At 46.2% G+C, this 19,385-nt stretch overlaps 1 protein-coding gene across 5 annotated transcripts in view; it reads right to left on the bottom strand.

Moving 5' to 3' along the window:
- The window catches only part of LOC138526199 (cohesin subunit SA-2-like), a 2,217,157-nt gene that overhangs the window by 653,626 nt on the left and 1,544,146 nt on the right, over positions 1-19,385 (bottom strand). For all 5 annotated transcript variants that reach the window (XR_011283519.1, XR_011283520.1, XR_011283521.1 and 2 more), the window contains one exon: positions 12,549-12,641. Coding sequence is in view for 2 of the 5 variants with exons in the window: in XM_069636632.1 (XP_069492733.1) it covers positions 12,549-12,641 (93 nt within the window). In the remaining 3 variants the exon portion in view is untranslated. The remainder of the gene's footprint in view (positions 1-12,548; positions 12,642-19,385) is intronic.

Genomic DNA, 19,385 nt, shown 5'->3' with positions numbered 1-19,385 from the left:
CAATATCAACTGTACCCTCCCTTTCTTCCCCTGTCCCCCTCCCCACACTGTCCCATAAAATCTTAGCCATCCTCCACTGGATATCTATACCACCCAGCATGATGAGGACTTATCTGGTCTTTCTCCCCCAACCCACCACTTCAACCCATATTCATGTAGATTCTGAGTGTCAAAAAGTCTCGACCCCCTTTCTGAGATGCCAATTGCTTTCATGGTAATTTACCCTTTGGAAAGCTTCTGGTACCTGTTTGCTGTTTACTTCATGATGGCACCCCCTCTTTAGCGTTTTTATTTCTATTTCTCCCCTTTGGTTGTAGATGAGCCGATCTCTATCGTTCTTTCCTCCCTGTTGGCTGAATTTCCTCCTTGTCCCTCTGACCATCCTTCGGGCCCCGAGGGTTGCCCCTCTTCTCCCTCTTCCATCAGTTTGGACATTTCTTCTTCTTTAGAGACCGAATATTGTTGCCATTGCCACTCAAATCGCAGGAGGCACAGGAATGTCTATCGGTATCAAGTCTTGTTTGCCCGAAGCCAACTTGTAACGACCTGTAGACACTTCTGTTTAGTGTCGCCTGTGCCAAGTCTTGAAAAAGGGCTAGTGGGCTGTCTCTGAATCTCACTGGTTCTTGTTTACGTGTCTCTTCATTATTTCCTCCTTTAATTGGTACAAATGAACTCTGATCAGAATATCCGGTGTAAGGCTCCTGCTAATCTGGAACGATGACAACACTCGGTAGGTACGGTCCAGCACTATTTCTCACTCGCTTTCTGTTCCCAAGATGGCTTGGAACAGGTTCTGCACATATTCTTGTAAATCACCATCCGATATTGCCTTGGGAACTCCTCAGATCTGCATGTTGCTACCTCTTGACCTATTCACAGTCTCCTCCTGCTTGTCCAGGACTATTTGCATTTGTTGTTCCATGAAGTCCATTCGTTGCACTAGCTCATCGTGTGCATGTCCCTATTGACAGGCTGTTGCCTCTCCTCTGCCCTTACATTTTTATTAAGGTCGGAGATGGCCTTTGTTAGGTCTGCAGTGCTCTCTTTTATGTCCTTCTTCAGCTCCTTCAGCATGGCGAACAAGTCTGACCACCTGATTAGGGGGTCCTCCTCCTCCAGGTGTGTGGAGGGTGGTGAGTGGACTTGAACATTAGTTTGTTGGTGTGCACGCTTTTGGGGGTCTGCGCCCTGAATTAGCACCTTAATGTCCCCTGATTGTGGGCCCTTCTGTTTCGCCGGTTGTTTAGCCGCCATGTTCAGTTATTGGGTGAACTCTTGCCCCACTCCCTCGCACTGTGTTTCTTCTGGTGTCCTCCCTTGCTCCCGCAATGAGAATGCAGCTCTTTTGATTATGTTGCTCTTGCGTGGCAACCTCTAGCTGATGGTTGCTTCAGCTGGGATGTCTTTCTCCCATGCTGTGTTGTGGACGTGGCCCTCTTTAAGTTTGTTGCTCCTGTGTGCTCACTGCTATGCAGTGGCTACTTCCCCTGCTCTGGTGGGGTGTCCTTTTACTGCCGCGTTATTCTTGCAGTGTTGCTTGCGATTATTGTCACTGTATGGATTGGTGGTTCCCCTTCTCAGCTCTCTCTTCCCTGATGACTGTGGTGAGGCTCTGCTCTACCTTTCACCACCAGGTGCCCCAGGCTTTTCCACAAACTGCTGGCTGTCCTGGGCGCCCTTGCATAGGTCGCTTCTTCTCAGCCCCTCATCTGGACGTTACCTTCCCCTTGCTTGGCGGCCCCACGGCAGGGATGTGTGCTCTTTTCTGCTTCTCCCTATTCTGGCTCCAAATCTCACCGCCAAGGATCTCGGGCTCTGCCGTGAACGTCGGGACTTCCCTAGCCCTCAAATGGTGCCCCTGCGTGCTCCTTAATGGGATCTGCTGCTTTACTGGCAGCCTAGCTGCGCAGGTGGGTGCTCCTCCTCCCCGCTTCAGTTGCCGTCCCCCGCTCCTCACAGCTATGTACTCACTGTGGGGGGGGGCGATCCTCCTTCCCAGCACCTGCTCCGCTTCTGAGGGCTCGCTCATAGGAGGGGGACATGCCTGCGCTCCTCTCGCTTGGAGCCACCTGCCATTTTGATTATCAGCTGCCGGCACCTCCGAAAAGCTGTTGCTCCTTATTTACTCATCCCCATTCGCTGCATTTCTAGCGGCTGCTTCCTACGTTCATGGGGGTGCCCATCCTTTATAATGGGGGTATTTACAGGTCAGGATGGGATCAAGGGTCAGGAGCTCAGCAGAGCAGCATATGCTGGTGTCTCCGGCTAGCCCCGTCCTCTTATGTCAGGTGTTTAATTGGTATCTTTTCCCTTGTGGGTTGGTTTACATATTGTTTGACATTCAAACCGTATCTGTATGCTTTACACTTGCTACACTTGAAAAAGCCTGTGATAGGTCCCATGAGCCACTGTTTTGCTGTTATCGTATTATCTCTCTGAAAAAAAGAAGATACTATTTTTGCTTGTTTAGATGGAGGTTTACAAAATGTTATTTGTGCTTTTTCTCTCAGAAGGGATGCAATGTCTGGATCAGTTTTTAAAATGTTCCAATGGCATTCAAAATGTTCCTCACTCTAGTAGCTTGCAGATGATATGTGGTGATGAGTCTGGGCGTATTTTGTTTGGCTTCCCCTGACAGTTTATGCTGTAAAAGATCCTCCTGATTTTTGACTCTGGCTTTGTCATATGCCTGTTCAATTGTTTGCTTTCGATACCCACATGTGTGTTTCTTTGGAGCAATTTCTACAAGTCCTAATCATTTCACCATAGAGTATGCTGCTAATGAGATTTTTGGGATGGCAGCTACTCGCGTATAACACAAAATGAGTACTCATCGGTTATCTATACATGGTACTTTCTAGCTGTCCATTCTCCACATATATTAATACATCTAATTAGATAATGGCCCTCATTACGATACTGGTGCTATTAGCACCATGGTTGGTGCCGGTATCGTAACGAGTCCGCCAATGTTCAATGGGGAATTACCACCCCATTCCAAGGTTGGTGGGGCGGTAATTCCCCATTGAACATTGGCCCTTCCCCATTCCCATTTTTGCCCCATAGGGCTCAATGGGACTGGGGAAGGTGCTAAGTACGGTACCGCAAATTGCGGTACCGTACTTAGCACCAAGGTCCCTTTGCGGGTCCTGCAAAGGGACCTCGTAGTAAGGCGCTAATGGGTTAACGGCGCCGCAGCCTTTTACGGCGCCGTAAACCCATTAGCGCCAGGGTCATAATGAGGCCCAATATGTTTTCTGTCATGATGTTCCGTGAACTTAATATTCTGGTGTTTCTGATTTATTGCTTCAACAAAGATCAGCCATCATTCTTGTGCATTTCAGTTCTAGATTATGAATAGATCATCTGTGTAGCCATTCCAGGAAACTATTTTGTTTGCATAGTCCTCAAATTCTTCACTGTGCAATATTTCTTGTTCCCACCTTCCCATTGTTAGATTTGCGTATCCAGGGGCAAATGTGGTGCCCACTGCCGTTCTGCAAATGTGCAGAAAAAAACGTTCCGTTAAACAAAAAATCATGATGCTCAAGACAAAACATCAGCATTTCCACCAACAATCTAGAGAGGTCTCTATAACTCGCAGACTTGGTGGAAAAATATGACTTCATGGCTTTAATTCCCACTTTATGTTCTATGCTGGAATACAGACAAACCACATCTAAAGTGGTAAATAGGAATGCTTCTTCCCAAGGAATATTGGCCACTTTCCGTAGGAAATCTGTTGTATCTTGCACATATAATGGTAAGGTTTGTACAAGCGAAAAACAGAATTTGTCAATAAAACATGACGTTTTTTACAAAAGAGATCCTATGGATGCCACAATGGGTCTGCACAGGGGTGTGGTTAGTCTCTTATTTACCTTAGGCACAAAGTATATTGTGGGAGTTACTGGGTATTTAACTGTGTGGTACTGTTTCTCCTGCCAGTCAAAGAGTCCCATTTCGTGCCATTAGTCTAACTTTTCATCAAACAGTTCTTTGTAGTGTCTCATGGGATATTCTGTTAGTTTCAAGTAGTGTATGGTATCATATAATCAATGTCTCGCCTCTTGAGTATAGTTTTATAGATTAATTACCACGATGTTGCCGCCGTTGTCTAAGGCTTTATTATGATGTTTGTGTCATTTCTGAGATGTTGTAAGATCAATGATTGTTATGTGTCAATGGTGGGGTCCGTTTTGCCAATCGTTTAAAATCATCAACCACCAAATCATTGAAAATCACTATACATATATATATGTATATATTCACTGAAAAAACATTAGTCACAGTGCAGATAAGTTGAGCATATTTATTGCAACAAAACCCTTGAAATTCAACAGATGTGGGCATGCTCGGGTTGATGTCCCCATGATGCTGTGTCCACCATAATGCTATTTTGTATGTCATTATGAATCCCTTCTCTTATAATATGTATTTGCTCATGGGCTTTGCAACGGGAATGCACAGAGTTAAGCTGGTCATGACTTCCCACATCGGTTGAATCTCAAAGGTTTTGTTGCAATAAATCTGCTCAACTTAAGTGCACTTAATAACGTTTTTCAGGGATTTGAAGGGTTTTGTTATACCATTGTTTTTTTTAACGGCCCACTAGCTATGGCCTTCGGCCGTGACCACCGTAGATGTTCCACCAATATGTTTCTTTTAGACCCACTAGGTGGCCACGGCAGACTATGGGCCTCATTACGACCCTGGCGGTCCGAAAATAACGGTGGCGGTAAACCCGCCGCCACCGTTGTTTCCGGACCGCCTGATCCCGACCCCTGCAGGCGGGAGGTGATGTTCCCGCCAGGTCTGACCTGGTGGGTTTAACACCTCCCTCATGCAGGCGGACGAGGAAACACCGGCAGCATTACAAGATGCTGCCGGTGTTTCCATGATCCCGATTCCCATTGAGTCCCATAGGACTCAATGGGGATGGGGATTTACACCATTCCGTCTCCGTGATTCCCGGAAAACCGGGGTTGTAATGTCCCGGTAATTCCGGGAATCACGGAGGCGGAATGGTAATACGAGTCTGGCGGTAACCAGGCGGTTTTACCGCCACGGTTACCGCCGGACTCGTAATGAGGCCCTATATGTGTCTTTTGGACCCACTAGACAATGCCTTTGTCCCTGGCTATCGGTCTAGAAGGGTCCAAAAAAAAAACATATTGGCGGAACATGTAAAGTGGACACGGCCTAAGACCATGGCTAGAGGCCCTTTAGTGTTTTAAAATATGGACACAGCGCCCATAGACTAATAGGATACAGGTGTTTTTAGAAGGGATAAAGCTTACTAGGATATCGGAAGTGTAGAGGGACAGTCTAGAGAAGGAAATTATGGTAGAAGAAGTCGAAAAAGCGATAAAGAACCTCCCGAATAATAAGTCACCAAGACCGGATGGCTACACAGGGGGATTTTATAAAGTGTTCTGCCATGAATTAAAGACGTTCCTCACTAGACTATTTAATACATTTCGAAATGTGGAAGGAGTTACGCGTTCCATGACAGATGTGATGGTAGTAGTGTCTGAAAAGCAAAATAAGGACCCGACAAGCTGCGGGTCGTACAGGCTTATAGCGCTACTGAACGTAGATGCCAAAATAACACTGGGATCCTAGCGGACAGAATAAAGGGGGTTCTTCCAGGGGTTATCGGCCAGGACCAATCGGGCTTCATAACCAGCAGGAAAACATGGGATAACACCAGAAGGGTGATCCACTTGCTAGAGAAATTGGAAATAAAACAGATACCCGCCACTCTGATCTTTCTGGACGCAGAAAATGCTTTTGACAGGGTGGAGTGACCGTATCTGGTTCAAACGATGGAATTAAGGGGATTCGGGCCTAAATAAATCCAAATGGTGGGGGCAAATTACAGAAACCCCTAAATGAGGTGAATGCCCATATTTCGGAGGCCATGAGCCTAGAACGAGGTACCAGGCAGGGATGCTTCTTGTCACTGCATCTTTATGCTATATATTTAGAGCCCCTACTGGCGGCAATTAGACAAAACCCAGATATCAAGGGGGTTCCCTTTGGGGGGAAGACACATAAAACGGCGGCTTATGCAGATGATATGCTGGTAACACTTGTGGAACGGGCGACTTCTATCCCGGCCCTAGTGAGAACTCTTAAAGAACAAGAGGGGCTATCAGGCCTGAAAATAAACATGGGGAAATCAGAAATGCTGGAAGTAGGACTCAATAAATAAATGTTGACACAGATACTGAGCTGCTCCCCATTTCGTCCAGCGGGAGGATCCTTAACATACTTAGGAATAGAATTGGCAGACAAAATTTCAGCTCTTTACAAGGCCAATTTCCCAGACTTAATTAAAAAAACACAGACAGATTTTGCAAAGTGGACCCTGATGAGAATATCATGTCTTGGCCGAATAAACACTGTGAAAATGATAACTCTTCCAAGGGTACTTTATAGGTAACTTTAAAAGCTATCTTTATAAGGTTTTTATGGTGTAACCACCATAGTGAGTAGCAGGTCACCTGGGGGCTCCCCCGCCCCCTTCACCTCCCTCCTTCCCTCTCCCTCCTCTGAGTAAATTGTTCTAAATACTGTATCACTGGTTTGTTTCATGTTTGTAAATTATGCTACATTCATTACTGTACCTGTTATTCTGTAAAGCACTTTGGTGTAAAGCGCTATATAAACTCAATAAACATAGGTTCCATACCGTACCCATAACAATCCTGAATGCCTTCTTTAATGCAATGAATGCCTTAATTGCCAGATTTGTGTGTCAGAACAAACACCCGAGAGTAGCTTAGGAGCTGCTGATGACCCCTAGCAAAAAAGGGGGAATGGGGCTCCCAAATTTACACTGATACTACAAAGAAGCACAATTGAGAGTGGGGCGTGAATGATTTACAGGTAGCAGAGACAAGATATGGGCATGAATGGATAGGGTGGTGGCAGGAGGCCCATTATCTGGAATACTCTGGCTTCATGGGAAGGATAGGCCGCAGAGTGTAAGGCGTAGCAGGGTGTTGCGTATAACATGTGATATATGGTAAAAGTGGATCAGAAGGGGACAGTTAGCTACCATTCCGTCCCTCTTTACCCTTATGTTTAATAACCCTAACTTCACCCCGGGCATGGTGAAGGGCTCATTTAAGAAGTGGAAAGAAAGGGGATGTGTTAAGACTGGTGGGATTGTGAGGGAGGGGGAAATAGTTTCCTTCAAGGAGTGTAAGATACACATAGGAGTGAACAAAGGGGACAGATTTCAATACATCAAATTGAGGCATTGGCTCCAACAGAAGGCGATTCGCCAAGAAGCAATAAGGCCGCTAACTAAATTTGAGGCATACGCTATCTCGCATAATGGGGACAAACAACCAGTGGCGGATATATACAAGATATTATTGGAATGTGCAGACCAAAAGACTTGTCCTTACCAGACAGCATGGGAAGGTACACTGGGAGGGTAGGTACTGGCAGGGCATTGGGAGGAATTATGGAGGAACATCCCGAAACTAACCAGGTCCCTACAGGTGCGGGAGGCCTGGCACAAGACGATGATACAGTGGCATTATACCCCAAGTAAACTGCACAGGATGTGTGGGACGGTTTCCGGAGAGTGCTGGAGGGGGTGTAATGGGGAATGGGACAGGAGATATATCTGGTGGAGATGCCCCAAAATTAAAGGTTTCTGGGAAGAAGTCACAATGTCTCTGCAGGAGATAGTGCCAGAGATCCTGCCTCTCTCATTAGCTGAGAGTCTAGGAGGACTGGTTGATCCAGAGTGTTATGCAATCTCGAAGCCACAGAAAAGAACACTGGTAACATTACTAATAGCAGCGTGGATGGTGATTGCTAAAGATTGGAAACAAAAAAGTGCACCCACGGTGGTGGGGCGGCTCCGTAAATTATGGGACATAGTGGCAATGGAGTGGATCACATATAAAATCCAAGGGGATGTCGACAGATTTCAGAGGGAATGGGGAGAAACTATTTGCTTTCTGAAAAGTGACTTTATACAACAATGGTGCCCTCAGAATGTGCGAGTATTGGACATTAAGTGAAAGATGCAACCTGAGTGGCCAAGAAGTAACAACACTGTATATTTCAAAGGTATATAGAATGGATGTGCGATTTGGTTGGGGGAGGAGGGGTGGTAGGGTGGAGTGGAGTGGATAAATGCCAATAAAGACATTTTTTAAAAAAAAATATATATGGACACGGCCAAAGGCCCTGGCTAGTGGGCCTCAAAGGATCACACAGTTTCACCAGTCCAAACATGCTAAATAGGTTTTGTGTCTTCAGCCTGCAGAGAACCGCCAATTGGCGTAAGATTGCTGCAATTCACCCGCTTATGGAAACAGTAGTTCCCTCAAGATGTGATCTCTGGGAGAGCGACATATAAAATGCAAATGCAGTTTGCAAATTAAAATTATATAAAATCTAAGTTGAAAAGAACCACTACTCACAGACGAGTTTAAAACAATTTGCTATTAATTAATTTAAGCGCTCAATGCAAAGCACCATTTACTGCTCTATAGCAGTCGCTACAATGAAATTCACATAAAAGTGAACAACATAAGGAAACATCAAAATTACAACATGAAATAGCTGACTGTGCTGATGCAAGTCAGTTAAGCCTGCAGGAGGCCACCAATTGGTATCAGATTGCTTCGGCCCACCCATCTATGGGAACAGTAGTTCCCTGAAGACATGCTCTCAAGCAGTGCCACGTATGAAGTGCAAATGGAGAGATGGAGGTAAAACCCTTTATCTCTGGTCTGAGCATATTTGCCTCAGAGAACACACCATAAAATGAACAAATTACACACCTCTTTACAATGTCCTTTCAGATAGATGTTCCTACCACAGATTCCTCCACTCTTTTTTCCTAGTACTCAGCAGCTGCAGGACACCACAACTGATACAGTGCACAAGATATCTGTCAAGAGGGGTAGGTTGGGAAGGCAATGTGGAATCTGTGGGAAGAATCCCCAACAGAAAGAACATTTATGAGTGGTAAGTAATATGTTCTTCTAATAGACCAACAGGAACAGGGAATGATGTCAGAGTGAAGGTACGGCAGGGTAAGAAAGGAAGCAGATGGGTTTAAGAAAACACTGATCCGGGGCACCAGCGATAATGGGAAGGATGAACCAAAACAAAACAGGAAATAAACTTCACAACCCACAACCAACGGCCACAAAGGGTATGTAACTGAGGATAACGGAGTCAGGATTTGGGGTAGGACCCTGATAAATGAATAGCCAGGAGCTTATTTCACTATAGCTAAAGAGGGGGTGGGGGGTTGAGAGATGAAGTGCACACCATGTAGGGGGTTTGACTTGTGTTTCTTTCATCTAATTCACTGTAATTTGCATTTTTGAAACATAAACAAGTATTCTTTACATTAAATGCAATAACACTACATTGTCATTTTAGTCTGATTTATTTTCACGAGCATTTCTAAATGTAGGTCTCTTTTGTTAACCTATTCCACATGTCAACCACTGGGTAATGTGCCCAGTAGGCACATTTCTAATATTTTTGGATCATGTTGAGCAGTTTACACTGGTGACCAATTTCTGTTGACCAGATGGAATGTCACCCATAATTTGGGGGTCAGAAAATACACATCTAAAGGAATGACACCAAAGCAAATGGAAAGAACACAACACATAGTACTGTGCTCCCCATATCAAACTCTTACAGGACCCATATTGTAAAAAAGGTAAATATACTAGCTAAACATGTACTGTAATAGGGAAAGACACAGATGCATCGTACTTCAGAGCAACTAACAGACGGGGAGCCACAAGCATATATTTGAATACTTGCAATTTTGACAAAATAAACTTCCGACATGAAGTGGTAGTGGAACAGGGAAAATACTGCTCTCCAAGTTGTTGTTGCAGGAGTCGAGTTAACAATAAAATAGGTCTGTGTGGAAAAATAGACAGTCTAAGTAGAAAGGTGCTCATTATTTCTTAGGATGCTTCTGGCTGCACAGTCCATTGATAATCATCCTGGAACATGGGGTGCGGGCTGAGCACAAACTATTATTGATAGACAGCCTGAACACTATAGCTCTTGGCAGTCAGTCTGGTGTGAACGAGTAGGTAGGGGCGATTAAGGAGCTTAAGGTGTACTCTCAGCTGTGGGGCAGCTTCTGGGGCGGGGGAGCAGATAGGTCTCCATTTGTCACCATTTACCCGTGATTCGTGGAAGTTGTGCATCAAAGTATTTAGAGAGACACTGGGAATAGAGTGGACAACCTCACACGGTGGCCCTAATTATAGGATTGCCGGTATCTTGCTGGTAATTCCAGCAGGATACTGGCAAACCTGCCTTGCCCTCTCTGCTGCCTGATAAACAGTATTACCATGATATTACGGCTGAGAGCCAATAGGACTCCATGGGAGGGGAGTGGAGTGCCTGAATTACCGGCACTGTTAGTAACAATGCCGGTGAGGTAGGCATTTATTTGCCGTTAAGGGCCTGACCTCCCGGTAGGTCAGGCTTGCCGGGAGATTGAAGCGTGCCGGTCAGGAACAAATGCCAGAGCCGGAATTACTAGCATTTCTAAGCCCAGCACACTCATAATGAGAGCCTGTGTCAATTAGCACTGTATGTAGAACAGGTGCAAGAGTACATTATACTATACTGCATCTCTTAGCATTCACTTCAGAACAGATTCTACAGCAACGTAGGTCTCAATACAGCAACTTAGGTCTCAACCAGTTCATCTGGACTACTGATGCTCTGCCCAACTTGGCGATTCTGACTTTTTATATGCATTCACAGGAATGGAGCCCTCTGTTTACTGTGCATCTGTCTAAAAAAACATTTTTTTAAAAACATTGCCATAGCTTATGCCCAACCTGAAAGAAAATGACTGACGTGGGTAAATAAACTGCGATCACGTGGCCGCAGCTGATTGAGGGCTTGGAGATATGTGTCTCACCCACAAGCCTAAAGAAGCACTCTGGGTAATTCCCACTTTGTTTGATAAGGGGGCCTGTCTCATGAAGAGAAGAAACAGTACCATATGAAACACAGAACAAGGAGAACAGGCTACCCCTCCCTTTTCCACACACTTAATGACCTTCATGTATGCTGTGTGTTAATAAAGAGTAAATCCTCTGCACTTTTACCAGAAATCAGTTAAAAACCAATTTAATAATTCATCATTTTTTATGACATACAGTTCACAGTACAACAAAACAAACATCATGGGTAACATCCCTCTACCAATTTCCATGGACGCCCTCAAACAAATGTAAAAATGGATCACTCCGTGCGTAGGGTTAGTATACAACAGTGTAAACAAGTTTATCTTATTTTTTGTACCACAACAAGACACAAAAAAGTAGTTAGGGGTAGCCTGTTCTCCTTGTTCTGTGTCATCCTCCACGAGCCTGCCAGCGCGAAGGGAATGACGGGAGCCTGCACAGCTACGTGCTAGAAAATGCTTGTATGAAGGAAACCTCGATGGCTCAAGTCTTCTATGTTCTGTACTTAACACATGTACTGGAGTCCTAGGCTTACATTCCATTAGGTTACAGTATAGAGCACCAACAAAAAGAGAACATTAAAGATAAAAACAGACGCAGTGAAATAGCATTTGACATGGCTTTACATGTGTCGGACCTTAAATATATTTTGTAACCTGTAAAAATGCAGGAAATGAATAAAAACAATAAATAGATTACAAAAAAATGTAACAAAACACAGTACACTCAGTAGTTAACTTTGCTGAAGCAGATAGAAACCTTGTGCCCGATCGATTTAGGGGTTCACACACTTGATTGTGGGATTTTCCAGCATTGAACCTTGATACCCAAACAATGAGGAGTACACCCGGATGCTCAACCTTGGGGCCACAAAAGGTAAATTGGTGCGATGGGCACCTGAAGCATATGTGCTTGAAAGCAAGGTATATGTCATATTCTCTTTCTCACAGTCAGTCTGTGTATATTGTGGAAAGAACATGCTGGGACAGGTGCTGCGACTCACGTGTAATGACAAGTAGTCAACAAATAGTGAAATGATAAACAATGTCCTGGCAGGCTGTGTACGGTGTGTATCAGAGATTTATTGGGGCTGATACTGGCAATGCTGGTGAGAGGGTTGTTTCAGTCATTAAAACGAGTGATATGTACAAATGTTGCTCTCAAGTGTATTACAATTCAGAAGGTTGAGCTTATTAAAAATTGAGGGGAGAAGAACAAACAATATATAGTGGCTGCAGCCTAGGGTATACGAATATTCAGTTAAGTTATTTTTCAAGTAAAGTAACTGTTGAGTATCTTTTATGATTTTAATAAAGATGTTCAACAGAAATGACTCTGCAGAAGTTAAAACATTTAGTTTCAAACACGGTTTACTCAATTTTCATTCAAAAGAATGCACAGAAAGTGATGAAAAGGAAGTGCGCATATGTGTTTGTTACTGTCACCGGGTGGAAGTTCTACTAAATTACTATTTTCTGAAGAACAATGAAAGGAATTTGCACTGATAGGTACCGAATGGTGTTGAGCAGAAAAGATGTATAGACTGACCTGTTCTCCAACAGCTTGATTCTTCCGGGTGAGATATCGTCTGCAAACATAGACAAAACACATCACCTGGGATCTCAGTGTTACTAGGTCTGCCTGCAAATTAAGCAAAGGGTGAGAGAGTTAGTACATAATTATATTTTTCTGATCTATCTTTTCAGCAAATATATTCATATCTACCTTTTCTGGGACAACATTCATTTCTGTATTATTGTATCCAAATTGTGCAAATAGGAATAGCTTTGGAACTAGTGATCTAGGGTGAGGGGACAGGTAAAATCTCTATCACGGTGGGGCACAGTGCGAAGTGTCCCATAAGTGTTATTCTCATTTTCTGTTGCCTTTTATGTATTTAGGGCAAGCCTCTACCTGTCCCCTTGATTCTGACTGTGTATCCCTGTTCTCTCAAGTGGCTGTACCACCTGGTCAACAGGGTCTGTTCTTTAGGACCCAAGTGTTGCTAGATATCCTTCCTCTCTCTCATTACCACATAAAACTGTGGGACCGGATAATTCTAATAGTTCAACCTGTCTTTTCCCTCATCAGACCTAGTGCCCTGAACGCCCCTCCTTCCGAACCTTTTATTTTCATGGTACCCAGTCATTATCTGTTGCGAGACCATCAGATTTAGAGATCAATTTACCGCAGCCCCTTACTTCGACAGACTCAGAATCAGAAGAGTCGGACAATTTTGAGACCTTATCCGTCGGTATCGAGAGTTGCGTCCTTTCCGATTCAGAACCATCTACAGAAGGGACCTTTATTCCCCCGGAAGAAATGGCCGACTTAGCCAATGTCATTGCCCAGTTAACAGCCCATCAGATGCAGGCCGAGATTAGACCTCAAGAAAATTTAGCTAAGCAAATTGAACTACAATCAAGATCCTTGTTACCACAGGGGGTGCTTCAACCATGTCTTGAAGGCAAACGTTTAGGAAATGTTTTTCTAAACTTTGAATGCCTAGCTGAACATCAAAGATGGGAAGAGAACCTTAAAAGATGCTATTTAGCCCCTCTACTGGAAGGCGAATTACAAACCTCTTATCAGCTACTTAATCTTGCACAGGGAGCCACCTTTCGATCCATCAAAGAAAGGCTGTTAAAAAGAGTGGGGCAGGCACTCCAAGATGGCCGCCTACAGAAGCTAGAAATGTAGGAAGTCGCTCCTGAGGTGGTGAGCATATTTGTGGCTTTCCACCACCCCAGAACCTGAAGCCAGATAACAAGTGCCAACACCGGGACAACCCAGTCGAGAGAATTGTGATTTCTGGAGCAGCCCCTCGACGAGAACCTTGGAGCAGGCGGGGCCCGTGGCAGTCTGCCATCGGCCCAGTAGAGAGGCAGGGGGACGTGGCTGAGAGTGAACGTGACACCAGGTGGCTCGCCCCCCCTGACGGGAGAGCGACCACACGTGAGCAAAGCCCCAGGTAGTGGAGAGGAGGAGTGCAGCATCTACCGCAGAGATCTACCAGCAGCGGACTGGTGGGGGACGGCATGAGCTTCCCCCATGGCCATAACACAGAGTGGCTTGGTGGCAAGGAAGGAGGAGTTCCCAGCGGTGCGACCCGCCGGGGTAGCAGGAGAGGGTGAGTGGCCCCCCGCCAGGTGAAGGGGACCTGATTGAAGCCCTGACTCGGCGACTCTCCCTGCAGCCTCAGTGAAGAGGCAGAGTCCGTCCAGGAGAGGCCAAGGAGAAGAGAGGACCGTTCGCCTCAGTGAAGCCCTGGCCGGCTGGCGATGTCGCGCTGGCACACCTGACTTCAAAGCATACAAGGGGTTTAGCAGCTGAGTGCCGGCAGCTGCGACATTGATGGCCCGCCCTCCGGCGGTCGGACTAGTGAGAGGGAGAAGAGGTGCTCAACCTATGGATAAAAGACTTGCCAGAAACTGTGGAGGACAGATTTTTAAAGGGAGCAGCCCAGAATATATTTGCAGGCCTGTTAGAAGGGGTAGACCCGGAAGGAATAGAACTGGATCGGATCCATAGAACAGGCAGACTGGCGAAAGGCCAGAACGCAAGAGCGAGAGACGTCCTGGCGGCATTCACAAGATACGGGCAAAAGGAAACGATACTACGCACTACCAGGGCAAAAGAACCAGTGATGTATAATGGCTCCCAGAGCTCCCTGTTTCAGGTTTTGTCCGCTAGCACTCTACTCAAGAGACTGCAGATGAGCCTGGTGGTGAGGGACCTAACCCAGCGTGGAATTCGATACATATGGACCTTCCCGTTTGGCCTGCTGTTCGAATGGGAGGGAGCCCAGAAGAGGATCTCCTCACCACAGGAGGGAATCGACCTTCTGCAGCTGACATTACCCTGGACCAGCAGGGAGAGGGACCCTCCTAAAATGAGAACCACCCAAGACCTAGGCCATGGGAGTGGTCGACGCAAAGGGAAAGGCGCAGGAGGAGAGCCACACTGCGAGGTCCACAAGCAAAACCGGCAGGAGCGGCTAAGGGCGGAGGCCTGATGCACGGACAGGGAGACTGCCCATCAGAGTCGGAACATATACAAATGCAAAGGGGTGGTGCACCATAAGGTGCGATTTTGAGCGGAGGGAGTGCAGGAGGACGCTCCATCTTGGTTTCAATAAGGGCGGGTTGGCCCGACGGGTTGGGGGGAGCCCCCGACAGGCCGGGGGAGAGGAGGGCGGGGGTCATCCCAAAGTTGGGGACCAGGATGGGGCGACTTGGAATAGGGGTTTGGAAGGGAGGGAGGGGTTCACGGGCTTCGGGGATGGAGACACAAGGGAAAGGGTACATGGAAGGGAAAGGGCTGGTGGAATCAAGGATTGCAAAAGGGGAAAAGGGAGGAGGGACGGGATGTGGCATTGCATGAGACTAGTTCCCATTCAAGTGGTCAACGCATAATGTGAGGGGGCTGAATACCCCGCTCAAGAGGAAAAAATTGGAGCAATTTGTTAGATCCTCCGAACCGTAGACTCACCTCCTGAAAAAGGACCAGACGAGACTTAGATTGCGGGGGTTCTCCCAAATTTTTCAGGCCTCAGGACCTACTAAGACAGCAGGAGTCGCCTTGGCCATCCGGAATGGAGTCAAATTTAAGGTGAAAGAAACTAAGGTGGACAAAGGAGGTAGAGACTGTTTAATAATGGGGGATCTTATGGGAACAACATATACAATGGCAGGGGGATCTTATGGGAACAACATATACAATGGCAGCAATTTACACGCCTAACTCGGGGCAGGAAGTATTTATGTGGGAACTCCTAAATATATTGAAAGGATTTGCAAAAGGACATATAATATTAATGGGAGACCTCAATCTAGCTTTGGATAAGGCTTGGGATAGGTCTTCTGGTGGTAGAATGCATGGGGTGCAATGGCCTTGGTCACCCTCCTACAGGAGAGGTTCAAGACCCTGGGACTATGTGATGTCTGCAGAGGGGTTATGGGGGACAAAGAGGGATATAAATTCCTATCTAGTGTCCACGGGGGACAATCCCGCATTGACTATGTATGGGTCTCGGCCCAGTTGATGGGGGCCGTAGAGGGAGCTGAGGTAGGACTCCTGGGAATAGTGGACAATGAGGTGGTGTCAATGAAGATGCACCTACCAGGGCACAGAATGGGGGTCTGGAAGTGGAGGTTTCCGGGGGAGCTGATGCGTGACCCAGTTGTCAGGGAGGAATTAGAGGAGAAGATCAAGGCCTTCTTTGAGCTCAGTAGGAGCTCAGACACGGGAGAGAGCATCCGTTGGGGTGAATTCAAGGCAACAATAAGGGGGGAGTGTATAGCTGCAGAGGCACAGAGGGAGAGGCAGCTGAGGACAATGGAAGCCCGACTGGAGGGGGAGGTCGAGGAAGCTAGGAGGCGGATGGAAGAGGCTCCATCGAGGAACTTAACAAGGGCGTATAGGCGAGCAGTGGGTCAACTGGGTGTCCAACAAAGAGAGCGGAAGGTTCACTGCTATTCATCCAGCAGAAGTATTACGCAAAGGCCAACAAGGCAGATGCGCTTATGGCATGGTTATTAAGGGGCGTCGCGAGCAGCAGTACTATTGGGGCAATAACGGACCATCTGGGGGTCCATCACACTTGAACAGAAGACATTCAAGATTGCCTAGCTGACTATTATAAAAACCTATACTCATCCCAAGACCCTCAGGCCCAACAACAATTAGATTTTCTCGAGGGAATTCACCTGCCTAGAGTGGAAGGGGACGAGCAGGAGTTGTTAGACTAGGAAATTACAATGGAAGAGGTTTGGAGGATCATAGCAACCCTCCGCCTAACAAAGACCTGGGGCCTGTCAGATTCACGGCATGCTTCTATTAAACCTATGCAGGTGTATTAGTTCCCCACCTAACAAATGTATATAATTAGTTCAGGGGGACGGGTAGGATCTCTCCATCCATGTCAGAAGCCAAAATAACTCATTCCCAAGCCCAACAAGGATCCTACTAAATGTATGTCATATAGGCCAATAGCCTTGATAAACATTGATGCTAAGGTGTACACTCAAATCTTGGCAAACAGACTAGAGGGCTTCTTCCAACTCTTATCCACCTGGACCAGTCGGTGTTCATACTTGGGAGACAGACATTTGATAACATTAGGTGCATGGCGCACCTATTAGAGAAGGCACAGAAGATGGCCACTCCCTCGGTCTTCCTCTCTCTGGATGCTGAGAAGGCGTTCGACCGAGTGGAGTCGTCTTTTTTGTTTAAGGTGATGAAAAAGATGCTGTTGTCGCTCACTAGGCCTGAGGACTCACTGAGGGCTTGTAGGGAGATACTTGAGAAATTTGGACAAGCATCAGGCTTTCGGATCAACCTCACCAAGTCAGAAATGCTCAGCCATCGGTGAGGGGAAGAGAACTGACCGCACTGAAGGCATCCTAACCTTTTCCATGGCGCCTGGGTGGTATTAAATATCTGGGGGTGCACATCACACCCTCACTTGCGGGAGGGTATGCAGCCACTTACCCAACCATGTTGAAAGCAATTCAGAAGGACTTCCAGAAGTGGAGGAATCTTAAGGTTTACTGGGTGAGCAGAATGGCAGCTGTCAAAATGGTGACCCTCCCTCGGATACTGTATTTATTTCAGGCAATTCTGCTGGCCGTCCCAGCCAGTTTCTTTTGAGAATTGAGGAAGATGATGGGGAATTTTGTCTGTGAGGGGAAGAAACAAGAGTCAGTATATTCCAGTTGACTTCCCTGAGGAGAGAGGGTGGGATGACACTCCCCAATTTCCAGTTATATTATGAGGCATCTCAGCTGCGGATTTTACTAGAGTGGCACGCACCCCCTGAGGGGATGCAATGTGTGGCAATGGATCGTGCGATAGCAAGACACAATTTGAGGGAATTCCTATGCTTAGTAAAGATGAGGAACTTTTAAAGGGTATCAACGCTGGACCTCCGCGACCAGATTAATGTTTAATTTCTGTTAAGAAAATGTTGCATAGATGTGGCAAGCTATGGAGACAGTGTTCCTTGACTCCGTTGTAGGCAATTGGTTTACATAAGTTTCTTACACTCCATTTATTGCGCCATAGGTCATACATTGAAACACAAACATCTGCTGTAATGGTTTAACCAAGATTTAATCATAGTCCTTTGTGATGACATGTGTTTCGACACTACTGTGTCTTTTTCAAATCAGGGCAAGTCATTGTCTTTGTCTAATTTAAATTCAGGTTTCTTGTGTTCCCAATTAATGGTTAAAATCCTACCTGAAGTGGATATCTTGTCTTGCGTCACGCGTCGGTTACTGTAGTGGATCCAGTTCCTGGGGGTGGACCAGTGAGGGAGGATCAGCTGTATGGGGGGGGGTCCTTGGGGAGTGGGAGTGGGACACTGATGGGTGTCACACCTTTTCCCCATCCTATCATGTAAGATATTCCATAACACTGCCCACCCCTTTTCCGATTTGAACACATTCGCACTGCACGATAGACAACGGACTTACACCAGAGCCATTTACCTGACATGTCCCAATACAAGGGTCAGGCAAAGTCGGGCAATTGACCAGAGTCACACACACCGGACAACCCTTTCCCTCCCCCACAGGGATAAAAGTTGGAGCATGAGAGCACAGGACGAGCAAGACAGACCGCACAACATGAGAGCTAACAGCACAGCAGTTCAAGAGGATGCGAAAGACAGCAAATACTGAGAGGGTGACAAAGAGAGAAGGGGCCTTGCCCTTTCCGATCAAGACCCGTGAAAGCTCAGCAGACGAAAACATAAAACCGCGAACAAAGAGCAGCGTGTTTTGCAGCAGATGTCAATGGCACATGAGACCCTCCTCCGCTGATGATAAAGCCGGGGAGAGACGCTTGTCTTTGTGGTACCGACCTTGACTCTAAGGAGAAGAAAGTCACGCGGTTCCTCACAACCGGTGAGTAGAGGAGAGAGTCGATAAGAAACCAAGCTGTGTTGAACGAAAAGTAGCATGCAGCTAAGCTGAATTTTGTAAGGTTTGAAGGAACTATTGAGAAAGAGGGGGAAAAACCGCAACAGAGGCGCCCGGCACCACGTGGGTGCTCACACAGGAAACTTGATATTTTATTTCTATCGCGCTCGTACACAAGATGATTGTGAAAACTAAGGGAAATGAATCCTGCATGATGAAAATTAGTACATGAGCAGTGTGTTGACAGGAATGAACCCGACGGAGGGATGTCCACAGTGAATTCTTTGAAAAGACATTAATAATAGTGAATGCAAGAAAAGCCATTGTGAACCCGAAGGAGGGAGGCTAGCATTTGAAAAAGAGTCCAACCGGGGAACAGGGAAATCTAGCGGGTGGAAAGTCATCACCCAAAGTTCACTGAGAAAGGAACCGTTTAATTTATTAGTTGAAAACGAATTGT

The sequence above is a fragment of the Ambystoma mexicanum genome, chromosome 7p, assembly GCF_040938575.1.
Source record: "Ambystoma mexicanum isolate Mex_15411 chromosome 7p, UKY_AmexF1_1, whole genome shotgun sequence".
Lineage (NCBI taxonomy): Eukaryota > Metazoa > Chordata > Amphibia > Caudata > Ambystomatidae > Ambystoma > Ambystoma mexicanum.
Note: the sequence above shows the minus strand (reverse complement) of the source record. Positions and strands in the feature narration are given on the sequence as shown.